Raw genomic sequence first — 24,384 nt, forward strand, 5'->3', positions numbered from 1 at the left:
AAAACCCGGAGTTGAAGCCCAAGTCATCAGATGCTTCTCTCTGCTGCCCCCTACAGGTTTCTATAAATACTGCCTCAGAGGTTTGCTGTGATTCTCAGTTGGCAGCCCTAAGAGTTAAGCCTGCCCCTCTGAGGTTGGCACACTAGAGATGCTTTTAGTCTAGTTAGTGGCAGCCTACAAGCAAATCTGGAAATCATTTTAAATGTAAAAAATTTTTAAAGGAATTGGACATAGAAAAAATGCATAGGATACCAAACAGTCAATAGCTGGCAAACAAACAACCCCCCCCACCCCCAAAACCCACCTATTATCCTAGATATTTAACTAGGTAGGTGGGTGTAGTGGAACCAACTGAGGACCTAGGATCAAGCCCCTGTAGATCCTGTCACCCCCTCTGTGAGCCTTTATTTTCTCATCTCTAAAATGGGGATAATAATGCTTTCCTGGTAGACAATGGTCAGGGATAAAAGAGATAATGAAGATTACAGTGCCTAGCGTAGTCCTCTGCATCCAGTAAGCTCTCAAAAAATAATTCAATATTCATGCTAAAAACTATGCTTCCGGCCAGGCGCGGTGGCTCACGCCTGTAATCCCAGCACTTTGGGAGGCTGAGGTGGGCGGATCACGAGGTCAGGAGATCAAGACCACCCTGGCTAACACGGTGAAACCCCATCTCTACTAAAAATACAAAAAATTAGCCAGGCATGGTGGCGGGTGCCTGTAGTCGCAGCTACTCGGGAGGCTGAGGCAGGAGAATGGCGTGAACCTGGGAGGCGAGCTTGCAGTGAGCTGAGATCACGCCAGTGCACTCCAGCCTGGGTGGCACAGCGAGACTCCATCTCAAAAAAAAAAAAAAAGACTATGCTTCCTGTTAATTAGTCATTTACTACGTGCCAAGTACTGTGACAGCTGCTTCCACATGAATTTTTCATGTAATTTTCATGAAATCTCAAAAGGTAGATATTATCACCATTTTGGAGAAGTATAATAAAAACAGGAACAGAGAGGTAAAGTGACTTGCCCAAGGTCATACAGCTAGTTAAGCATCAGAGAGGGGATTTGAACCCAAGAGGGAGTCACTGTCTGACTTTGAAACCCATACTTTGCCCCTGCCTGCATCTTACAGGTTTTATCTCCCTCTTGGTGCTCTTACCTCCTTCTCTTCTTCCGAGTGGATTTCTTCTTTTTCTTCTTTCCCCTGGAGGAAGGTGGTGGTGTCAAGTCTTTGTCATGAGAGGCACTGTGAGGAGCAAAGAGAGGAGCATTAGAGAACTCATGGTTCCCCAACTCCCCAACCAGAGCTCGTGCAGCCAGGGAAGGACCCAGGTTCTTGGATGATCAAGGACCCATAGCCAGTGCCTCATTACCACCTCATGGCTGATTGGGTCACACTTCAGACTAAGTACCTAAATAAGGACTTAATGCCGAGTTAATGAGACAGACGTTGTACGTTACCCAAACACCGATTGATTATTAAAAGCAGAGTTATAGAGGTTAACTACTTCTTAATAGATTTATTATTGAATTTGCTAATGGCTTGCCTTGGTAAATAAATCACTTTTTAAATAATTCATCAGCTGTTCAGCCCCCTCCCTCCCAAATATATCGTGTCCGTGGTTCCTGCTGGAAATTTAATAGGAAGCGGAAGGTATGTTAAGTAGCAGCTGATTATTAAAAGTATATTTGCCAAGGTCTAATGTAACGAGATACGTATCTTATATTGCCTCGCAGAACCTCAAAAACCTCCGCTCTTCAAGAATAATTATTTCCTGTTCAATTAAATTCAAATGCTGAGGCTGCAGTTAAATGAAGTCAAGTTATCTTCTTTTATAATTGGGGCAGGCTCCAGGGATTTTTTTAAAAACACTATCCCATGGCAAAGGAAGATGGTTTTAGATGAAAAACTGCTTGGGAATTGGACCATGCCAACCTAGTGGAACCTCACGGGGAAAACATTATCTTACTACTAATATTATTGTCATTATTTTAGCAGTGACACAACTAGCATTTATGCACTTATTATGTGCCAAGTTTTTTATATATTAGGATACAAACACTTTGAGAATGGTATGACTTTTACTGTCTTGAGGCTCAGAAAGGTTAATTAACTTGCTGATGGCTAGACAATTAGAATGTGTCCAGGCTAGGATTTGAATCAAGGCCTGTGTGATTCCTACCCTGAGATTTTCCCCACAAAACCAGCTGCCTTCTCAAACTTGTTTGTGTGGCCAATCATCTGGAAATTACCCAACTTTTTATAGAATATCATAAAGTACTGCTGTATTTAATTCCATTTTAAGAATCTGGATCATTATGATTAGTAGAAAGAATGATAAAATGGTTAGAATATATGTCAGGGTCTCTATCTCCAGCAAATAAGAATCATATAGCTATATTTATAATATTTTCAAGAGAGCCACTTTTAAAAAAATTATCAGATGTCATTTTGTTTAAACAGCTGGAGGAGAGACTATTTATCTTATTGAGCTTTTCTACTAATTTGCTTTCCTGAATGTGGAACTTTTGATGTGCTATGTTTTTTTTAATTTTAATTTTAATTTTGTACATTCCGGGCTACATTTGCAGGATGTGCAGTTTTATCACATAGATAAACGTGTGCCATGGTGGTTTTCTGCACCTGTCAACCCATCACCTAGGTATTAAGCCCAGCATGCATTAGCTCTTTTTCCTAATGCTCTTCCTCAGCCCCCACTCTTCCCCAACAGGCCCCAGTGTGTGATGTTCCCCTCCCTGTGTCCATATGTTATCAATGTTCAGCTCCCACTTATAAGTGAGAACATGCAGTGTTTGGTTTTCTATTCTTGCATTGGTTTGCAGAGGGTAATAGCTTCCAGCTTCACCCTTGTGCCTGCAAAGGACATGATCTTGTTCATAGTATGGAATACTGCATAGTATTCCATGGTATATATATATATACCACATTTTCTTTATCATTGATGGGCATTTGGGTTCATTTCCTGTCTTTGCTATTGTGAATAGTGCTGCAATGAACATATGCATGCATGTATCTTTATAACAGAATGACATATATTCCTTTGGGTATATACCCAGTAATGGGATTGCTGGGTTAAATGGTATTTCTGGTTCTAGGTCTTTGAGGAACCACCATCTTCCACAATAGTTGAACTAATTTACATTCCCACTAATAGTGTAAAAGCATTCCTGTTTCTGTACAACCTTGCCAGCATCTGTTGTTTCTTGACTTTTTAATAATTGCCATTCTGACTGGCGTGAGATTGCATCTCATTGTGGTTTTGATTTGCATTTCTAAGAGGGTCCCTTTTAGCAGGTTAAAAATAAGTATCACAGGAATTAAGTAGCTAGCTGCTTAACTACGTTTATATGTTATAAAGCACAAGGCACAGTATGCATGTCCAGGAAGCAAACAGGATGCTTGAGTAAACAGGATGGGCTACTTCCAAATTCTTTTTTTTTTTTTTTTTTGAGACAGAGTTTCACTCTCTTGCCTAGGCTGGAGTGCAGTGGCATGATCTCAGCTCACTGCAACCTCCATCTCCTGGGTTCAAGCGATTCTCATGCCTTAGCCTCCCTAGTAGCTTGGACTATAGGTGCCCGCCACCAAGCCAGGATAATTTTTGTATTTTTTAAGTAGAGACAGGGTTTCACCATGTTGGCCAGGCTGGTCTCGAACTCCTGACCCCAGGTGATCCACCTGCTTTGACCTCCCGTAGTACTGGGATGAGACGTGGTGCCCAGCCACCAAATTATTTCCTTAAAGAGTGCTTGTCACAGAGCAAAAGCCTAATCAATATTTGTTGAGTGACCAAAAGAGAGAATAAATGAATGAAATAATTGAGCTTCTTGTTAAATCATCTTGTTTCATAGAAACACTTCCCAGTGCAACAGCTACTGGGAATTTGAGTGGGGAAAAAATGAAAGGAGAAAAACTTGAGAGAAAAAAAAATCTTTTAGAGTGTGTCTTACCAAATGAAGAAAGAGCCTATTGTTTCAGTCAGCTATAACTTCTAGAATCCCAGGGTCCCAGGGGAGCATGATTTGAGAACATCATCCTTGATTTGCATTTAAGTAATGGGGTAAAACTCAGAAAGCCCTTGAATTTGGAGACATTTGAGGTGTGTGAGATGGGGATCATCAACTCCCTCAATAAATCCCAAACGCCTTTAACCAGGTAGGTCTACATTTCTTCTACCCACTATTTTTCCCTACACTAGCTCTACACGTACCATCATAGAGGGTCAGGAAGGGGCAGAATAGTTGTTAAGTATACCCTGGTTACGGGTGCAGGGGTTAAGTACATAATGCTTGTGTATGCTGTGGTTACATATGCATGGCTAAATACAGTGATGAAATATATAACAATTCAATAAGCATCAGTTGAGTATGCAGTGGTTACATGTGCAGCAGTTAAGTCTGTAGTGGTTAAACAAGTGGTAGTTAAGCAAACCTTGGGGAAGTAGCAGAGGTTAACTATTCAGTGGTTAAGTGCTCAGCGGTTATGTACACAGTAGTTAAACATGCATCAATTAAATATGCAGTGGTGAGGAGGTTCCAAGATGGCCGAATAGGAACAACTCCAGTTTACAGCTCCCAGCGTGAATGACGTAGAAGATGGGTGATTTCTGCATTTCCAACTAAGGTACTGAGTTCATCTCACGGGGGCATCTCACGGGTGCAGCCCACGGAGCATGAGCCAAAGCAGGGCGGGGCATCGCCTCACTTGGGAAGTGCAAGGGGTTAGGGAATTCCCTTTCCTAGCCAACGGAAGCCATGACAGAGGGTACCTGGAAAATCGGGACACTCCCACCCTAATATTGCACCTCTCCAACTGTCTTAGCAAACGGCACACCAGGAGATTATATCCCACGCGTGGCTTGCCCACGGAGCCTCACTCACTGCTAGCACAGCAGTCTGAGATCGAACTGCAATGTGGCAGCGAGGCTGGGGGAGGGGCGTCCACCATTGCTGAGGCTTGAGTAGGTAAACAAAGTGGTCAGGAAGCTCAAACTAGGTGGAGTCCACTGCAGCTCAAGGAGGCCTGCCTGCCTCTGTAGACTCCACCTCTGGGGGCAGGGCATAGCTGAACAAAAGGCAGCAGAAACTTCTGCAGACTTAAACATCCCTGTCTGACAGCTTTGAAGAGAGCAGTGGTTCTCCCAGCACAGAGTCTGGGATCTGCGAACAGACAGACTGCCTCCTCAAGTGGGTCCCTGACCCCCAAGTAGCCTAACTGGGAGGCACCTCGGCTGACTGACACCTCATATGGCCAGGTGCCCCACTGAGAAGAAGCTTCCAGAGAAAGGATCAGGCAGCAACATTTGCCGTTCTGCAATATTTGCTGTTCTGCAGCCTCTGCTGGTGATACCCAGGGAAACAGGGTCTGGAGTGGACCTCCAGCAAACTCCAACAGACCTGCAGCTGAGGGTCCTGACTGTTAGAAGGAAAACTAACAAACAGAAAGGACATCCACACCAAAACCCCATCTGTACATCACCATCATCAAAGACCAAAGGTTGATAAAACCACAAAGATGGGGAGAAACCAGAGCAGAAAAGCTAAAATTCTAAAAATCAGAGTGCCTCTTCTCCTCCAAAGGAACACAGCTCCTCGCCAGCAGTGGAACAAAGCTGGACGGAGAATGACTTTGATGAGTTGAGGGAAGAAGCCTTTAGACGATCGGTAATTACAAACTTCTCTGCGCTAAAGAAGGATGTTTGAACCCATCACAAAGAAGCTAAAAACCTTGAAAAAAGATTAGATGAATGGCTAACTAGAATAAACAGTGTAGAGAAGACCTTAAATGACCTGATGGAGCTGAAAACCGTGGCACGAGAACTACATGATGCATGCACAAGCTTCAGTAGCTGATTCAATCAAGTGGAATAAAGGGTATCAGTGACTGAAGATCAAATGAATGAAATGAAGTGAGAAGAGAAGTTTAGAGAAAAAAGAGTAAAAAGAAATGAACAAAGCCTCCAAGAAATATGAGACTATGTGAAAAGACCAAATCTATGTCTGATTGGTGTACCTGAAAGTGATGGAGAGAATGGAACCAAGTTGGAAAACACTTCAGGATATTATCCAGAACTTCCCCAACCTAGCAAGGCAGGCCAACCTTCAAATTCAGGAAATATAGAGAATGCCACAAAGATACTCCTTGAGAAGAGCAACTCCAAGACACATAATTGTCAGATTCACCAAAGTTGAAATGAAGGAAAAAATGTTCAGGGCAGCCAGAGAGAAAGGTCGGGTTACCCATAAAGGGAAGCCCATCAGACTAACAGCTGATCTCTCGGCAGAAACTCTACAAGCCAGAAGAGAGTGGGGGCCAATATTCAACATTCTTAAAGAAAAGAATTTTCAACCCAGAATTTCATATCCAGCCAAACTAGGCTTCACAAGTGAAGGAGAAATAAAATCCTTTACAGACAAGCAAATGCTGAGAGATTTTGTCACCACCAGGCCTGCCTTACAAGAGCTCCTGAAGGAAGCACTAAACGTGGAAAGGAACAACTGGTACCAGCCATTGCAAAAACATGCCAAATTGTAAAGACCATCAATGCTAGGAAGAAACTGCATCAACTAATGAGCAAAATAACCAGCTAACATCATAATGACAGGATCAAATTCACACATAACAATATTAACCTTAAATGTAAATGGGCTAAATGCTCCAAATTAAAAGACACAGACTGGCAAATTGGATAAAGAGTCAAGATCCATCAATGTGCTGTATTCAAGAGACCCATCTCACCTGCAGAGACACACATAGGCTCAAAATAAAGGGATGGAGGAAGATCTACCAAGCAAATGGAAAACAAAAAAAAAGCAGGGGTTGCAATCCTAGTCTCTGATAAAACAGACTCTAAACTAACAAAGATCAAAAGAGACAAAGAAGGCCATTACATAATGGTAAAGGGATCAATTCAACAAGAAGAGCTAACTGTCCTAAGTATATATGCACCCAATACAGGAGCACCCAGATTCAAAAAGCAAGTCCTTAGAGACATACAATGAGACTTAGACTCCCACACAATAATAATGGGAGACTTTAACACCCCACTGTCAACATTAGACAGATCAATGAGACAGAAAGTTAACAAGGATATCCAGGAATTGAACTCAGCTCTGCACCAAGCAGACCTAATAGACATCTACAGAACTCTCCACCCCAAATCAAGAGAATATACATTCTTCTCAGCACCACATTGCACTTATTCCAAAATTGATCACATAGTTGGAAGTAAAGCACTCCTCAGCAAATGTAAAAGAACAGAAATCACAACAAACTGTCTCTCAGACCACAGTGCGATCAAATTAGAACTCAGGATTAAGAGACACACTCAAAACTGCACAACTACATGGAAACTGAACAACCTGCTCCTGAATAACTACTGGGTACATAACAAAACGAAGGCAGAAATAAAGATGTTCTTTGAAACCAATGAGAACAAAGACACAACATACCGGAATCTCTGGGACACATTTAAAGCAGTGTGTGAGGGAAATTTATAGGACTAAATGCCCACAATAGAAAGCAGGAAAGATCTAAAATTGACACCCTAACATCACAATTAAAAGAACTAGAGAAGCAAGAGCAAACACATTCAAAAGCTAGCAGAAGGCAAGAAATAACTAAGATCAGAGCAGAACTGAAGGAGATACACAAAAAACCCTTCAAACAATCAATGAATCCAGGAGCTGGTTTTCTGAAAAGATCAACAAAATGGGTAGACTGCTAGCAAGACTAATATAGAAGAAAAGAGAGAAGAATCAAATACACGTAATAAAAAATGATAAAGGGGATATCACCACTGATCCCACAGAAATACAAACTACCGTCAGAGAATACTATAAACACTCCGCAAATAAACTAGAAAATCTAGAAGAAATGGATAAATTCCTGGACACATAGACTCTCCCAAGACTAAACCAGGAAGAAGTTGAATCCCTAAATAGACCAATAACGGGCTCTGAAATTGAGGCAATAATTAATAACCTACCAACCAAAAAAAGTCCAGGACCAGACGGATTCACAGCCGAATTCTACTAGAGGTACAAAGAGGAGTTGGTACCATTCCTTCTGAAACTATTCCAATCAATAGAAAAAGAGGGAGTCCTCCCTAACTCATTTTATGAAGCCAACATCATCCTGATACCAAAGCCTGGCAGAGACACAACAAAAAAAGAGAATTTTAGACCCAATATCCCTGATAAACATTGATGCAAAAATCCTCAAGAAAATACTGGCAAACCATTATTTTAAATCCAGCAGCACATCATAAAGCTTATCCACCATGATCAAGTTGGCTTCATCCCTGGGATGCAAGGCTGGTTCAACATACCCAAATCAATAAACATAATCCATCATATAAACAGAACCAAAGACAAAAACCACATGATTATCTCAATAGATGCAGAAAAGGCCTTTGACAAAATTCAACCACACTTCATGCTAAAAACTCTCAATAAACTAGGTATGGATGGGACATGTCTCAAAATAATGAGAGCTATTTATGACAAACCCACAGCCAATATCATACTGAATGGGCAAAAACTGGAAGCATTCCCTTTGAAAACCGGCACAAGACAGGGATGCCCTCTCTCACCACTCCTATTCAACATACTGTTGCAAGTTCTGGCCAGGGCAATCAGGCAGGAGAAAGAAATAAAGGGAATTCAATTAGGAAAAGAGGACGTCAAAATGTCCCTGTTTGCAGATGACGTGACTGTCTATTTAGAAAACCCCATTGTCTCAGCTCAAAATCTCCTCAAGCTGATAAGCAATTTCAGCAAAGTCTCGGGATACAAAATCAATGTGCAAAAATCACAAGCATTCCTATACACCCATAACAGACAGAGAGCCAAATCATGAGTGAACTCCCATTCACAATTGCTTCAAAGAGAATAAAATATCTAGGAATCCAACTTACAAGGGATGTGAAGGACCTCTTCAAGGAGAACTACAAACCACTGCTCAATGAAATAAGAGAGGACACAAACAAATGGAAGATCATTCCATGCTCGTGGATAGGAAGAATCAATATCATGAAAATGGCCATACTGCCCAAGGTAATTTATAGATTCAATGCCATCCCCATCAAGCTACCAATGACTTTCTTCACAGAATTGGAAAAAACTACTTTAAAGTTCATATGGAACCAAAAAAGAGCCCGCATTGCCAAGACAATCCTAAGCCAAAAGAACAAAGCTGGAGGCATCACGGTACCTGACTTCAAACTATACTACAAGGCTACAGTAACCAAAACAGCATGGTACTGGTACCAAAACAGAGATATAGACCAACGGAATAGAATAGAGCCCTCAGAAATAATACCACACATCTACAACCATCTGATCTTTGACAAACCTGACAAAAACAAGAAATGGGGAATGGATTCCCTATTTAATAAGTGGTGCTGGGAAAACTGGCTAGCCATATGTAGAAAGCTGAAACTGGATCCCTTCCTTACACCTTATACAAAAATTAATTCAAGATGGATTAAAGACTTAAATGTTAGACTTAAAACCATAAAAAACCTAGGCAGTACCATTCAGGACATAGACATGGGCAAGGACCTCATGACTAAAACACCAAAAGCAATGGCAACAAAAGCCAAAATTGACAAATGGGATCTAATTAAACTAAAGAGCTTCTGCACAGCAAAAGAAACTACCATCAGAGTGAATAGGCAACCTACAGAACAAGAGGAAATTTTTACAGTCTACCTATCTGACAAAGGGCTAATATCGAGAATCTACAAAGAACTTAAACAAATTTACAAGAAAAAAATCAAACAACCCCATCAAAAAGCAGGCAAAGGATATGAACAGACACTTCTCAAAAGAAGACATTTATGCAGCCAACAGACACATGAAAAAATGCTCATCATCACTGGCCATCAGAGAAATGCAAATCAAAACTACAGTGAGATACCATCTCACACCAGTTAGAATGGTGATCATTAAGAAGTCAGGAAACAACAGATGCTGGAGAGGATGTGGAGAAATAGGAACACTTTTACACAGTTGGTGGGACTGTAAACTAGTTCATCCATTGTGGAAGACAATGTGGTGATTCCTCAAGGATCTAAAACTAGAAATACCATTTGACACAGCCATCCCATTACTGGGTATATAACCAAAGGATTATAAATCAGGCTGCTATAAAGACACATGCACATGTGTGTTTATTGCAGCACTATTCACAATAGCAAAGACTTGTAACCAACCCAAATTTCCATCAATGATAGACTGGATTAGGAAAATGTGGCACATATACACCATGGAATACTATGCAGCCATAAAAAGGATGAGTTCATGTCCTTTGTAAGGACATGGATGAAGCTGGAAAACAACATTCTGAACAAACTATCGCAAGGACAGAAAACCAAACACCGCATGTTCTCACTCATAGGTGGGAATTGAACAATGAGAACACTTTGACACAGGATGGGGAACATCACACACTGGGGCCTGTTGTGGGGTGTGGGGAGGGGGAAGGGATTGCATTAGGAGATATACCTAATGTAAATGATGAGTTAATGGGTGCAGCACACCAACATGGCACATGTATACATATGTAACAAACCTGCATGTTGTGCACATGTACCCTAGAACTTAAAGTATAATAAAAAAAATTTTTTAAAAAGAAGTGGTTAAGTATGCAGTGGTTCCAACACAGTGGTTACATATGCAGAGGTTACATATGCAGTAAAGTATGCAGCAGTAAGGAATGCTGGTCCAGAAGCTGACAAACCTAGATTTAAAGTCCAGCTCTCTTACTTCCAACAGGGCTCAGAGACCTCTCTGAGTCTCATCTTGATCATCAACAAGATGGGAAGAAACATAGTACCTGTGTCCTAAGTTTGCTTCCAGGAATAAAGGAGCTGACTTAGGTAATGTGCCCTGGTCTTGCATAGAGTAACAGGACAGTATAAGGGGTTTCTGTTATTATAATTATAATTAATTATTAAATAATAAATTTATTATATAATTCTGATTACTTTTATTATCACTGTTATTGTTATCATCATTATTGCGGTTTTGTCACATCAGAGGGTCGGTCACAGATAGAAGGGAGCGAGAGGCCCAGACGCTGTACACTAGAGCACAGCAGCTCTACAATAGAGATGCTGTATGACATGGCATCATTTTTTTAGATTTGCATGACCAGAATCTTCTCTTCTGGCTTCATGAAACTCTCACTAACATATCTTAGGATTTCCTCTGCTCTAGTCTCACTGCCACAATCTGTACATGCCTGGTCTAACTTAATCTTCATCCTGACCTTGAGAATTACACCTCAACATTCCCATTTTATAGCTGTGAACACTGAGGCCCATGGAGGAAAAGAAACTTGCCCAAGGTTGCTCGGTTCGTAAGTGACACGGTCGAGATTTGTACGCTCAAATTCCGTCTAGGAGACAATATTTTTTATTTTTTATTTTGAGACGGAGTCTCACTCTGTTGCCCAGGCTGGAGTGCAGTGGTGCGATCTCGGCTCACTGCAACCTCCTCCTCCTGGGTACAAGCAATACTTCTACCTCAGCCTCCAGAGTAGCTGGGATTACAGGTGTGCACCACCACACCTGGCTAATTTTTGTGTTTTCAGCAGAGACAAGGGTTTCACCATGTTGGCCAGGCTGGTCTCCAACTCCTGACCTCAAGTGATCCTCCCACCTCGGCCTCCCAAAGTGTTGGGATTACAGACGTGAGCCAGCATGCCTGGCCCAGTGTTTTAAAAGTAGGGAAATTCCCTTCCTTCTCACTTCTCTCTTTATCTCCCTCTGCCTGTCACGGAAACAACTTTGTTCCTGTTTCCTGGGGAGAACTCTCCAGACATGAGGTTGAACTTCACTTCTCCAAGTTGATAGGGCTTAACTGTTTCTCTCTCTTTGAAATTGCAGCATAACTAAAGCCTGTAGCTGAGAGGGCAGCCTAGGTAGTGGGGGTAGACTTCATTTTTGAAAATTACTTCACTTAACTCCCACTTTACAAGAACTTATGAACACAAAGAAGTAAACAACAGACACTGGGTCTCTGCTTGACAAGAGAGGGTGGATGGATGGAGAGGAGCAGAAAAGATAACTATTGGGTAATGGGCTTGATACTTGGGTGATAAAATAATATATACAACAAACCCCTATGACACGTGTTTACCTACGCAACAAACATTCACATGTAACCCCAAACCTAAAATAAAAGTTAAAAAATAATAACGAAATAAAAATTAAAAAGAAAAAAATGACTCCAGTTTCCCAAGCCACTTCTCCAAAATTCAGTAATCACATCTTCTAGAAATAGATTTTCCAGAGGCCAAAGATGGGCCAGACTTTATAAGTGTATGCTGAAAATAGCAGGCAGGGGATAAGGTTTTTGTTGCTGTTGTTTTCAGTAGCATCCATAGAATAATGGAGTGGGTTTTAGTAAAGGATTTAAGATCAGAGAGTCTGGAGTTCAAAACTTCACTCTGCCACTTACTGGCTGTCATATTCTGGGGAACTCACTTTACTTCTCCCAGCCTCAGTAAAATGCTGAGTGTACAGTATTTTTATGGAGTATGTGTATACAGTGCTCTCTGTATATGTGTGCTAGTACAGTGCCCATCACACAGTGGGTGCTCAAAAAGTACTGGTTAAATAACCGAGTAAAAGAAAAAATACAGAGACCTGGAACTCCTGAGATAGGTCTGGGCTGAAACTATGATTTGGGGAGTCAGTGGCTCATGGAGCCATTAAAATGGAAAGGAACTCTATCATTTAAGGTAGGGCTTGCTGAACCACAGCCAGTGGGCCAATTTAGCCTGCCTTCGGCTTTTATAAATACAATTTTATTGGAACACAGATATGCTTTTTTGTTTGCATAATGTCTATGGCTGTTTTTGCACTGCAATGGCAGAGTTGAGTAGTTGTGACAGAAACCACTGGGGTCTACAAACTTAAAATATTTATGATTTTTTCCTCTATGGTAAATATTTACTAACCCTTGATTTAAGGGTTTGAAAGAGGAACTTGCATAAGAGGGAGGCGAGCCATGGCCAGAGAGGCAGACTTTATTTCCGTATCTTCAGCTTGGACGCCCCCTTGGATCTCACCTGTGTCCTCTGGCGGCATCCAGTTCCCGACAGGTCTTGTCTCTCTCCCAGCTGTTGGTGCCCAAGGGCTCGGTGGCCAGATGCTGACCCAGCTTTTCTGAGGGTCCATCCTGAGCTGGGACAACGGGGCTATTCTGGGGCTCTGTCCTACAGAGGAAGAAATAAGGACACAAAAGTGTTAGAATGTACAGAGACACTTAATGTTCATTAAATATTCATAGAATTCCTAGTATTTTCCAGCCTCCCTTGCAGTTAGGTTGAGCCCATGAGATTATCTTTGGCCAATGGTCTCTAAGCAGGAGGGAACACATGTAATTTCCAGTTCAAGGCAATCAAGATCCATGCGCCTTCTCCAGCTCCCCCTTCCTCTGTCATAGTGACTTTAGAGTCCACACATTCTGAAAGGTGAAACTATTTGATGGAGGAAAGATGCCTTTACCACATCAGACTTTGCAAGAGAGAAATAAACTGAAATTAGGTTAAACCACTTCGATGTAGGTTTATTTGTCACAGCAGCATAGCTTATTCTATTTGGACTAGATCACAGAGAGATGCTGGAAACCAGCATTTTATTTCCTTTCTCAAGATATAATGGGAGGCCAAAGGATGATAGTATTAGTGTAAATCCCCTTTGCCATTTCTATCCCATTTCTCTGCCTTATTTCTGCATGGACTACATATATGTAGATTCGAATAGTCTTAACTATTTAGTAGCTATAGTACCTGGGACCAGTCACAACATCTCTGAGTTGCAGTTTCTTCAGTTATAAAATAGTGAATAGTATCAATTCATGTATTTCTGAGCTATTGTGAAAATAAAATGAGATAAAATATACAAGCAGAAAGGCCTCAAAAGTCAGTTTTCTTTGGTTTTACTTCCTTGTAAACCAAATCTCCAATCTGATGTCCTTAATTGGTATGAGCCACCCACTTGGGACGGCAGTTCCCATGAAGGCCTGCAGTCCAGCAGCCCCCAACTCTGCCAATGACACAGGCTGCAGAGAATACTGAGGAGTCGCCTATGAGTCCCACCTCTTTATGGGAGTTCCTGAGAGGGCAAAGAACTTTCCTGGTTACTCAGCTTTTGAAGAGACTGTCACTCAAGTTCCTGGCTCTTAACTAGGAAGAGTCAGGAGTTTGAGAGTCGCAGGCATATTTGGTGACACGCAGAGAGCATCCCTCCCTGCTCACCCTGCCTTCAGACCCCATGTCAAGCATTGATCAAAGGCATTAGCATGTCTCATGCACCAGGCTCTGCATCAGTGCATCCAGACTGCTTTTATGACTCAAGATGAATGCATCTGATAAGCCCCCTGCTCTTTAGGGCTTCTAAGAGAGCAAGCCAAGCCCGGTCAATATTGAAGGAAGGGCAGCAAAACACATCCATCTCTGTCAGCCACTTATGAGTGCATCTTTAGAAGCAGAGCTGGTAGATACCGCAAGCCCTGGAGGGATGGAGATTCTAATTAGGGCTTCTCAGCCCTTCTCACTGCAAACTCTGTGCTTCCAGAACTCCCCTCCATCCTGCTCAGCCTCAGTTTTCCCTAAACCTCCCTGCTATGGGGGTTACCTTTCCATGCCTTTACTTCTCCCATTTATCTCTGAGGAATGCTGCCCTGTCTGCTGTCTGACAACAAAGCTTCCATTTTCTTCCTAACACCCAGCAAGGCTTGCCTCTTCCCATACTTGTCCTGGCCTAGGGTAACCTGCATTTATTAACTTCAATTTCCTGAGTGCCTACATTGTATCTAGGTCAGTTTCAGGTGTGGAGACACAGTGAACAAGACAGAGATGTCTCCTGTGATTACGGAATGTTTACATTCTAGATGGAGGAATAGATACATAAGCAAGTAAAAATAGGGCTTGTTGAATGGTAACACATTTTTTTTTTTGAGACAGAGTCTCACTGTGTTGTCCAGGATGGAGTGCAGTGGCACAATCAGAGCTCACTGCAGCCTTGAACTCCCTGGCTCAAGTGATCCTCTGACCTCAACCTCCCAAGTGGCTGGGACCACAGGTACACACCACCAGGCCCAGATTTTTTTTTTTTTTTTTTTTGTAGAGACAGGGTCCCACTGTATTGTTCAAACTGGTCTTGAACTCCTGGGCTCAAGCAATCCTCCTGACTTGGCCTCCCAAAGTGCTGGGATTACAGGTGTGAGCCACCATTTTCAGCTGAATGGTAATAAATTTTGGTGTGACTAAAGCAGCATACAGAGCTAAGAAATGGGAAGAGTGGCTGCTACTTTGTATATAATAATCAGAGAAGTCCTTCCTGAGGAGTAACAAGGGAGTGGAGACTTGAAGGATTCAGGACTAATCTTAAAGTTTGGGTGATTTAGAATGTGTTCTTAGATTCTTTGACACTCTTGTCATCAAAAGATCAAAAGATGGAACTTAATTTATCTCCCTTTGAATAGCGGATGGGCTTAGTGACTCACATTTAATGAAAAGAATGTAGTAGAAGTAATAATGTATGACCTTCAAGACTTGGTCACAAAAGGTAGCTTCTGCCTTCCTCTCTTGGGTTGATGAGTCTGGTGGAAGCCATGTTGTGAGGACACTCAAGCAGCCATATGGAGAGGCCTATGTGAAGAAGAACTGAGGCCTCCTGCCAACAGTCAGCACCAACTTGTTAGCCTTATGAGTGAGCCACCTTGGAAGTGGATTCTTCAGCTCCAGTCAAGCCTCATGATAAGACTGCAAACCTGGTTGACATCTGACCACAGCTTCATGAGAGATGATGAGTTAGAACCACTCAGCGAAATTCCTGAGTCACAGAAACTATGAACCATAATAACTCTTTGTTGTTGTTTTCAGCCAAAAGATTTGGAATAATTTGTTAAACAGTTATATATAGCTTCTACACAGGTATCTGCTGGAAGTGAGAAGTGTGCCCTAGGCAGAAGGAATAGCAAGTTCAAATATTGTTATCATATTTTAAGGAACAGTGGCCGGGCACACTGGCTCATGCCTGTAATCCCAGCACTTTGGGAGGCCGAGGCAAGTGCATAACTTGAGGTCAGGAGTTTGAGACCAGCCTGGCCAATACGGCAGAACCCCATCTCTACTAAAAATAAAAGAATTCGCTGGTGTGGTGGTGCACGTCTGTAATCCCAGCTACTCAGGAGGCTGAGGCGGGAGAATCGCTTGAACCCAGGAAGCAGAGGTTGCAGTGAGCTAAGATCATGCCACTGCACTCCAGCCTGGGTGACAGTATGAGACTCTGTCTGTAATAATAGTAATAATAATAAGGAACAGCAAACAAGGGCTATAGTGGCAAGAGGTGAGATCAGAGATCAGGTCATGGGAAGACCTTTGGGGCTCCCTGTAGCTGAGATGGGAGAAGAGTCTTTGGAACAGGAGTGATAGGGTCTGGATTACATTTGAGAACGATCACTCTAGTGGTTGAGGGACACAAGGCTGAAGGGAGAAAAGGGCAGAGATGGGGAAATGGTTGCAATAGTCCAAGCTCCGATCAGTGTAGTAGCAATGGAGTGGGGGATGAGATGTGGTCTGATTCTAACAAATTTTGCAAGTAGTACTGACATGATTTACTGCTGGCTAAATGTGAGAAGTAAGAGAGTAAGACAGGAGGAGGAGTCAAGGATGACTCCAAGGTTTTGAGGCTGAGCAACTGGAAGGATGGCATCAACATTGAGGAGATGGAGAAGGTAGAGTAGGGAGCAAGCTTTTGGGAAGATCGATCCCCTTTTCTAGGATGTGGTATGCCTTTGCTCCCTTGCCAGCAACTCTTAATAATATGTTGTTGTCATTTAATTGTCTTCTATCAAATTGGACTATGAGCTCCCTGCGAGCAAGACTGTGTCTTACTGCCCTAGAGCCTGCTGCTTAGTGAACATCTGGCAATATTTTTTCAGTGAATCAATAAAAGTGGTAATGAATTGGCCAAAGAGAACATTGTTTCAAAAAGTTAGAAAGTGCTTTTGAGATGCTTTGGACCAATTTCCTGATGTTATAGTTGGTGGGAATGGAATCTTAGAAAGGGTCAATAACTCAGCCAATGCCTCAGTCTACTCAGACTGCTCAATCCATGTCTTCTCTGTTCGACCTCATATTTCTTTTAGAAAAGATCAGTGAGCTTATTGATTTGTGTGTATTGTCCAGCAAAGCCTTGACACATAAGATAGTTCACTTCCAAGGTGGCTCGCTCATATGGCTGGCAAGCTGGTGCTGGCTGTTGGCAGAAGGCCTCAGTTCTTCACATGGGCCTCTCCATATGGCTGCTTGAGTATCCTCACAACATGGTGGCTGGCTTCCCCGACAATGATCAATCCAAGACAGCAAGGCAGAAGCTGCCCTTTGTAACCAATTCTTGCAAGTCACACATTATTACTATGTCAAGGTGGAGACACATAAGAATGTAATTCTGAACTCTCTGGGGCATTGTAGAAAATAAATCGATACCACAAGTAATCCCATGATAGGCAAAAGCTGAGAGCTGTGAGGAATTTGGCAGTGAATAAACACATGGTGAGTGTGCTGGCATTGGGTGGGAAGTCTCAGTGACTTGTCTAATGGAGAGAGTAGAGGCGTGAGTTATCTGAAGTACAGGGGAAGCTGGTGGATGCTACTGCCAGAGCCCTGGGGTGTAAGGCTTCGGGTGAGGACAGTGCCTCATCCATCACTGTCAGCAACAGGAGTCAGGAATCAGATATGGGGAAATCTTGAAGATGATTTGGTGAGGAAAGACACAATGGAGTTGCAGGAATTTATGTAATTTTATACCGTCCGATGTGGTAGATTTTTCTTTTTCTCCAATAGTACTGATTTCACCTTCCTGGTGTTGGGTACCCCACCTGGAATTTTGCAATAAAACCAACAGAAATAAAATGAATTCTGCCAGGCAGAGAGGAAGTGCTGAGGGGAGGAAGAAGGAAATCCTCTGTAATATACCATAACATTAAAAGTCTTTTTTCAAGGTGTTCCAACAGGCTGCTTCTCAGCTTTGTTAAAACTTAACGAGACTCAGACAGCATGTAGCTGAGGGTTTTCCATGAGTGGCACAGGATCAGAGGACTTTAAGGAGCTTTTAAAAATACAGATTCCTAGGTCCCATCCTAGATGTGGTAAATCAGAGTCTCTAAGGGGTGAAATCCAGGAATCTGCATCTTAAAGACAGATCGCAGGCAATTCAGCCTCCTATTGGATCAGGAATGAAATCCAAACTGACTATCCAGACTAAAACACTTGGCACGATCTGGTCTGTGACCCTCCTTTCAATCCCTCTCCTACCCATCTCCTGCTCCTCTTTGTATCTCACTCTGTTCTAGCCACATGACATCATTGCTTCTCCTCAAATGCTCAGGGCCTTTGCGCTTTTTGTTCCCTCCACCTGGTATGCTGTTCCTCCAGCTCTTTGCATGACCATCTCCTTCTTTCCATTCAAAAGTCACCTTTTCAGAGAGGCCCTCCCTGACTCCCTTGCTCTCCGCTCCACCTGTGATGGGAATCACGGTAGCCTGTGGTGTCTTTCTACACCAAGTTTGTTACTGTTTGAAATGATCATTTTATGTGTCTATTTGCCAAATGATTGTCTTCTGGACTAGAATGTAAGCTTTATGAGAGGGAACTCGTCTCTTTCCTCACCCCTGAATCCCCAGAGATACAGTGCCTGACGTCGTGTAGCTTCCTGCTCAATGAACATTCATTAAATGAACAAATGAATAAATGGATGGGTGAACAAATGAATTGTGATTACCGATCTCATGTGGGAACCACAGATCGGATCCTAACTCTCCTTACAAATAAAGAAGCAGAGGTACAAATAAAGAGTCTGAGGTCACTCAGCGCTGCAGTGGAATCAGGCTTCAGCCACAGCCCCCAGCCCTCCACAGCCCCACCCATCTCCCTTCCCTGCCTCCAGCCTTGCATCTTTGCAGGTCCTTATGAAAAATTCTGTGTTCCATCTTTGCTGAGGAGTACTGGCAGTTGCCTCATTTTCCTTCTATATCGCATTTAAAAAATACTTAAAAGAAGCCGAAATCTTTGGGGACAGCTAAAACAGTGGAGTCAAGGGCCGGCACACTCCGCTTCACAGACGGAGGGAGGGAGCCACGAGTGCCGAATTCCTCAAGGCCTCCCGGCTCTGTTCCTGCTAATCAGAGACCTGGAGCTTAGATGCTGTCTCTGTAGTCATGGCAACCGGCAGATTCCAAGGCTCCGATAAGAGTCAGGGCTGAACTTTTCTGCAAAACTCCTCAAGAGGCCTGGCTCCCTAGCTGCTTCCCCGCTTCCCATCAAAGCTCTTGCTCACTGAGCCAATCAGCCAGCTGCTCCCAACAAAGTGCTCATTTGGCCCAGCATTGGGTGCAGATCCTCATGCCCCAAGCACTAGATTGAGTTAAACACTGTTTGGGGAATCAGAGACCAACAATGGTGGAGCAGGAAGAACCCCAGATCCAGCTCAGCCCTGTACAGAGTGGAGAAACGGAGGCCCAAGAGGCAAGGGGATTTGCCCAAGGCAAATAGTGACTCTTATCATAGCTCTGGCTAGTAGAGTTGCCACCTTTTGACTCCCAGCCCAGTCTTCTCTCCACATCACTTGATCATCACAGCAACTAGTATTTATCAAGCACCTCCTGCATACCAGACACTGAGCTAACTAAGCACTTCTCACTCATCTTCTCATTGAAGTTTTCAAAGAAACCCATGAGCCAGCATTACTACCCTTACTGTGAAGAACAAACTGAGACCCTGAGATATTAACTGGCAAGAACATCAGCGGCTGCCCTGCCTGTTTATAAGAATCAGCTGAGAGGCCAGGTGTGGTGGCTCATGTCTGTAATCCCAGCACTTTGGGAGGCAGAGGCGGGTGGATCACAAGGTCAGGAAGATCGAGACCATCCTGGCTAACACGGTGAAACCCCGTCACTACTGAAAATACAAAAAAAAAAAAAAAATAGCCGGGCGTGGCGGTGGGCACCTGTAGTCCCAGCTACTTGGGAGGCTGAGGCAGGAGAATGGTGTGAACCTGGGAGGCAGAGCTTGCAGTGAGCCAAGATCGTGCCACTGCACTCCAGCCTAGGCCACTGAGCAGACTCTGGAAAACATTTTCTTTCTTTTTTTTTTTTGAGACCGAGTCTCAATCTATTGCCCAGGCTAGAGTGCAGTGGCATGATCTCGGCTCACTGCAACATCCACCTCCCGGGTTCAAGTGATTCTCCTGCTTCAGCTTCCCGAGTAGCTGGGACTAGAGGCACCCGCCACCACACTTGGCTAATTTTTGTATTTTTAGTAGAAAACATTTTGAAAATATAGGAAAGGATAAGTGGAGGTACAGGGGGAGTCTTGGTAATTACATTGTAACACAGGACTGGTCTCATGTGTTTGGAGAGGCTCTGTATCTCAAGGTTTGGCCTGAATCTTATATTCCGCAAACAGAAATGGCAGTTGGCCAGGAGATTGGAGACATCTCTGATATTTATTGCCTCTATTCCACAAATAGCTCCTTCTGTGTATACAGGACTTACTAATCCAGTGTCTCAATTGATTCCTATAACCCTCTGTGGGGTGTGCAGCAGCAGCATGGTGAACCTCCTTCCCTTGCATAGCTGAAGGCACTGAAACCTGGAGAGGCAAAAGTACTTGCTTCCATCCAGGGCTCATAGCCCAGGTACTTGTTCTACCCGTGCATCTAGGGCTGTGAATGGTCCATCCTTGTTCCCACACTTGCCAGACACCCACACTCTGCCTGTTTTGATAGAGAATATAGGCCTAGACTCCTGTGCTTAAATGCTCACCAGAAAGCCCAAGAGTTATCATGGGGCTGACCTAGCCCAGAGACAAGATGAAGTTGACCAATTTGTGCCTTGGCTCCTGGGACCTCAGTCTGGGCTGTGTTAATAATGTCCTGGCCTGAGATCTTGGCATTCCGAGTCGTTTTCAAGGTGAATCCAGTTCATTAAGCCTGGATGGGGGTAATCTTCAGGAGCTGTGACCCTTTGAGCTTTGCCATTGTGGCTGGAAAAAGCAATAGAGCTTAGAGGAAAACTGGGGATTGCAGAGCACTGCTGTGGGAGACATCATTTGGATACGGGGCAGTAATGTTCATTTTAGTAGAAATTGAATAAAAAATGAAAGGAAGTTTTATGAGGCTGTCATTTCTCTCATTATTTCATTCATTACTCAACAGTTGTTTACTGAACACCTACTTAGTATCAGATTTCAAGGACCCAAAAGTAACCAAGACATTGTTTCTGCCCTGCAGGACTTCTCACCCTGGAAGGGGAGACAGATCCCTAAACCGGGAGTTACAATGTGGTATATAATAATTTCTCTGATAAAGAGTGGCTTAGGGGGGCAGTGGACCCGCAGAGAGGGCACCTAACCCTGCCTGGGGAATGTGGGCAGGTGGTCATGGAATGTGTTTCTAGCAGATGAATAGAAATTGGTCAGGAAAGTGGAGCAAAAAAGAGGAACATCAAGTGCAAAGGTCCAGCACCAAGACACAGCAGTGGACCTTCGTGTGACTGCAGGGGATGCAGTAAGTTAGAACAGAGAGTGAATGTGGAGGGTGGGAGGCAAGACCTGAATCTAGGAAGGAAGAAAGGGGCTGGATTCTTCAGGGCCATGGAGACAGGTGCTTTTCAAGCCCTCATGTGCGTGGGTCACCTGGGGATCTTGTCAGGCTGCAGATGCTGGTTCTTCAGTAGATCTGGGGGAGGGCCTGAGTTTCTGCATTTCTAACCAATTCCCAGGTGAGGCTGCTGCTCCAGGAACCACACTCTGAGTAGCCATGTTGTAGATTCTACCAGGAATTTGAACTTGATCCTGAGGGATGAGCCATATAGACAAGCACAGCTCCCCACCACTCCCTCTCCACAGGCAACGGATGAGAATGGCTTCGTCCAGTTCTCAGGGCTGAGAGCAAGTGTGTAAGAGTGTGGACGTGTGTGAGTGTGTGTGCTTATGAGTGTGTGGTAAACACTCTTATATATCAATAATTGCTTGGTTCTCAAGTTCAGATCAAAGGACAAAAGAACCATATGGAGAAAAATCAGCTCAGCATTTCTTGCCCAACTCAGCCAAGCAGGTCAGGCACCCAACCTGACCGGGTTTTGAACTCTCATCACAGAACACATCCATCCACTGCCCTCCAATCAACCCCACATCCACCCAGTCATTTCTCCCTCCACAGGCTGGCCTGTCGATTGCCTATTTGCTTCATGAGAGAGAAAACTGCTGAGAAGTGGATTGGATTCGATTGTTGAGACTGCCTAAAATGCAGGCTGCCTCCAACTAGGGAAGGGACTGAATTCCAAAATGTCATAGTTTTCCACTTGAGCAGGGTGTTCAAAAGGTAATTAGGTGATGCCGGGAAAGTGCATGGGACCTGGAGTCCTGCTGCCCTGGGTTCAAGTCCTGATTCTGCTAAGTTGTGTCACCATGGGCAAGAATAACATCTCTTCTTCCAGCCCAGGGCCCCCTGGGGATCAGCTGGAATTGCAGAGTTAGGATTTCTCTGGGGAGGGCGAATTGCTAATTATGTTTTCTTGCCATGGGAGGGACAGGACAAGTGAGTCTCTTTTGGGGATCATCACAGCCACTATTAGAAGAAAGACTAAGCAAGCAAGAGGGAACTGGGAAGTGGAAAGAAGCCCTCAGCTTAAGAGGAAACCCCCAACCCAGGAAAGGAGGAGCCTTGGTACAAGATATAGGGGAGTGTAAACTGCTCCCAAGAGGTGCTTCCAAGGACCGTTCACTTATTCTTCATTCAACAAATATTTATTGAGCATCTATTACATGCAGGCACTGGGAACAAGACAGAGAAAAAAAACCTTGCTTGGTGGAACTTGCATTGTACTGCAGTGGGTGGTGGTAGGAAGAGAGCAGAAAATAAACATAATTAAGTGGTAACTATTAGAAGGTAATAAGTGCTAGGAGGGAGATGGAATACTACTGGGAGGGGCTTGCAATTTTAAACTGGGTAATCAGAGAAGCCCTCATTGAGAAGGTGAGATTTGAGCAAAGACTTGAAAGTGTTGAGGGAGTGAGCCTTGAGCATGTCCAGGAGAACATAACAGGCAGAGTGCAGCCAGTGCAAAGGCCCTGAGGCAGGAACATACGGAATGCAGTGAAGAATTAGCAGTGTGGCTGGAGCTGAGGGAGCAAGGGGGAGATTAGTAGGAGGTAAAGTCAGAGAGGTAATGAGGGATCAGGTATAAGAATTTGGTGGGCTTTCACAGGGACTTGGCTCTTTCCTCTCAGTGAGATGAGATGCCATTGAAGGCTTCATTGGATAGATATGTTCTGACTTAGGTTTTAAAGGATCCCTCTGGCATCTTGCTGAGCATATATGGCCAGGGATCTGGAATAGATACGGAAGACCAGTGAAGAAATGACTACAATAATCCATATGAAGAAGACGGTGGCTGGGGTCAGTGTTTTTTCTCCAGTAGTGGTGAGAGGTGGTCAGATTATGGACTTTTATTGAAGGTGGAATCAACAGAGTTTTTGCATGGATTGGCTATGGAGTGTGAAAGAGAGGGGCCAAGGATGACTCCAAGGTTTTAGGTCTGAGCAACTGGGAGGATCTTGCTGCCAATCACTGAGCTGGAACAACTGCAGATGGGGAAGCATGTTTTGGAAGAGTCTCCTAAAGCTCAGTTTTTGAGATGCCAATTAGAGTTTGAGATGCCAATTAGACATCTCTGTTGAGATGGCAGGTGGGCAAGTGGGTACATGAGCCTGGAGTTCAGAGAAGAGATCAGAGCTAGGGAAATGCATTTGAGAGGTGATAGCATTTGGACAGTGTTTAAAGCCAGGAGACTGGATCTTCTGGGAGTAAGATGGAACACCAGGCTAGTAACTAGATGAAGGGTGAAAGTTGAGGAGGGAGGTAAGCTCCAGTGGCATTCTACCAGTGGGGTTTTAAATAACAAGATGGCTCAATAGAAGTGCCCCAGGCTGGTGGACTGGCTCTTAAAATATAAAGTGACTGACAGCTCCAAGTTATTTATTTAGACGCAGTGATTCATTTATTGTTTGTGCATTTATTCATCCAGCCATTCCTCAGCTATTCATTCACTCACTCATCTGCTAAGCATCATTTTACTCCTGAGGAGGGTTGTTTCAAGATGATCCAAACATAAGCCTCTCCCTCAAGTGCACAGTCCAGAGGAAGGGATGCAGCAGGTACATTAGAGACTCTCATATAGGGGTATGGGGTGGAAGTGGCTGAGAAAGGAGACATCCTGACTGGGGAAAGGCATGTGTGCTCAGAGGATACAAGGCAAGCTGCACAGAGGGGACAGAGTTACTAACCC

At 43.6% G+C, this 24,384-nt stretch overlaps 1 protein-coding gene across 1 annotated transcript in view; it reads right to left on the minus strand.

Moving 5' to 3' along the window:
• SRRM4 (serine/arginine repetitive matrix 4) overlaps positions 1-24,384 on the minus strand; it is a 177,752-nt gene that overhangs the window by 42,713 nt on the left and 110,655 nt on the right. Inside the window, exons 2-3 of the mRNA XM_032168548.2 lie at positions 13,097-13,243; positions 1,154-1,240 (exon numbers count right to left, since the gene is read on the minus strand). Coding sequence (XP_032024439.1) covers positions 1,154-1,240; positions 13,097-13,243 — 234 coding nt within the window. The remainder of the gene's footprint in view (positions 1-1,153; positions 1,241-13,096; positions 13,244-24,384) is intronic.

The sequence above is a fragment of the Hylobates moloch genome, unplaced genomic scaffold (genome assembly GCF_009828535.3).
Source record: "Hylobates moloch isolate HMO894 unplaced genomic scaffold, HMol_V3 SCAFFOLD_12, whole genome shotgun sequence".
Classification (NCBI taxonomy): Eukaryota; Metazoa; Chordata; class Mammalia; order Primates; family Hylobatidae; genus Hylobates; species Hylobates moloch.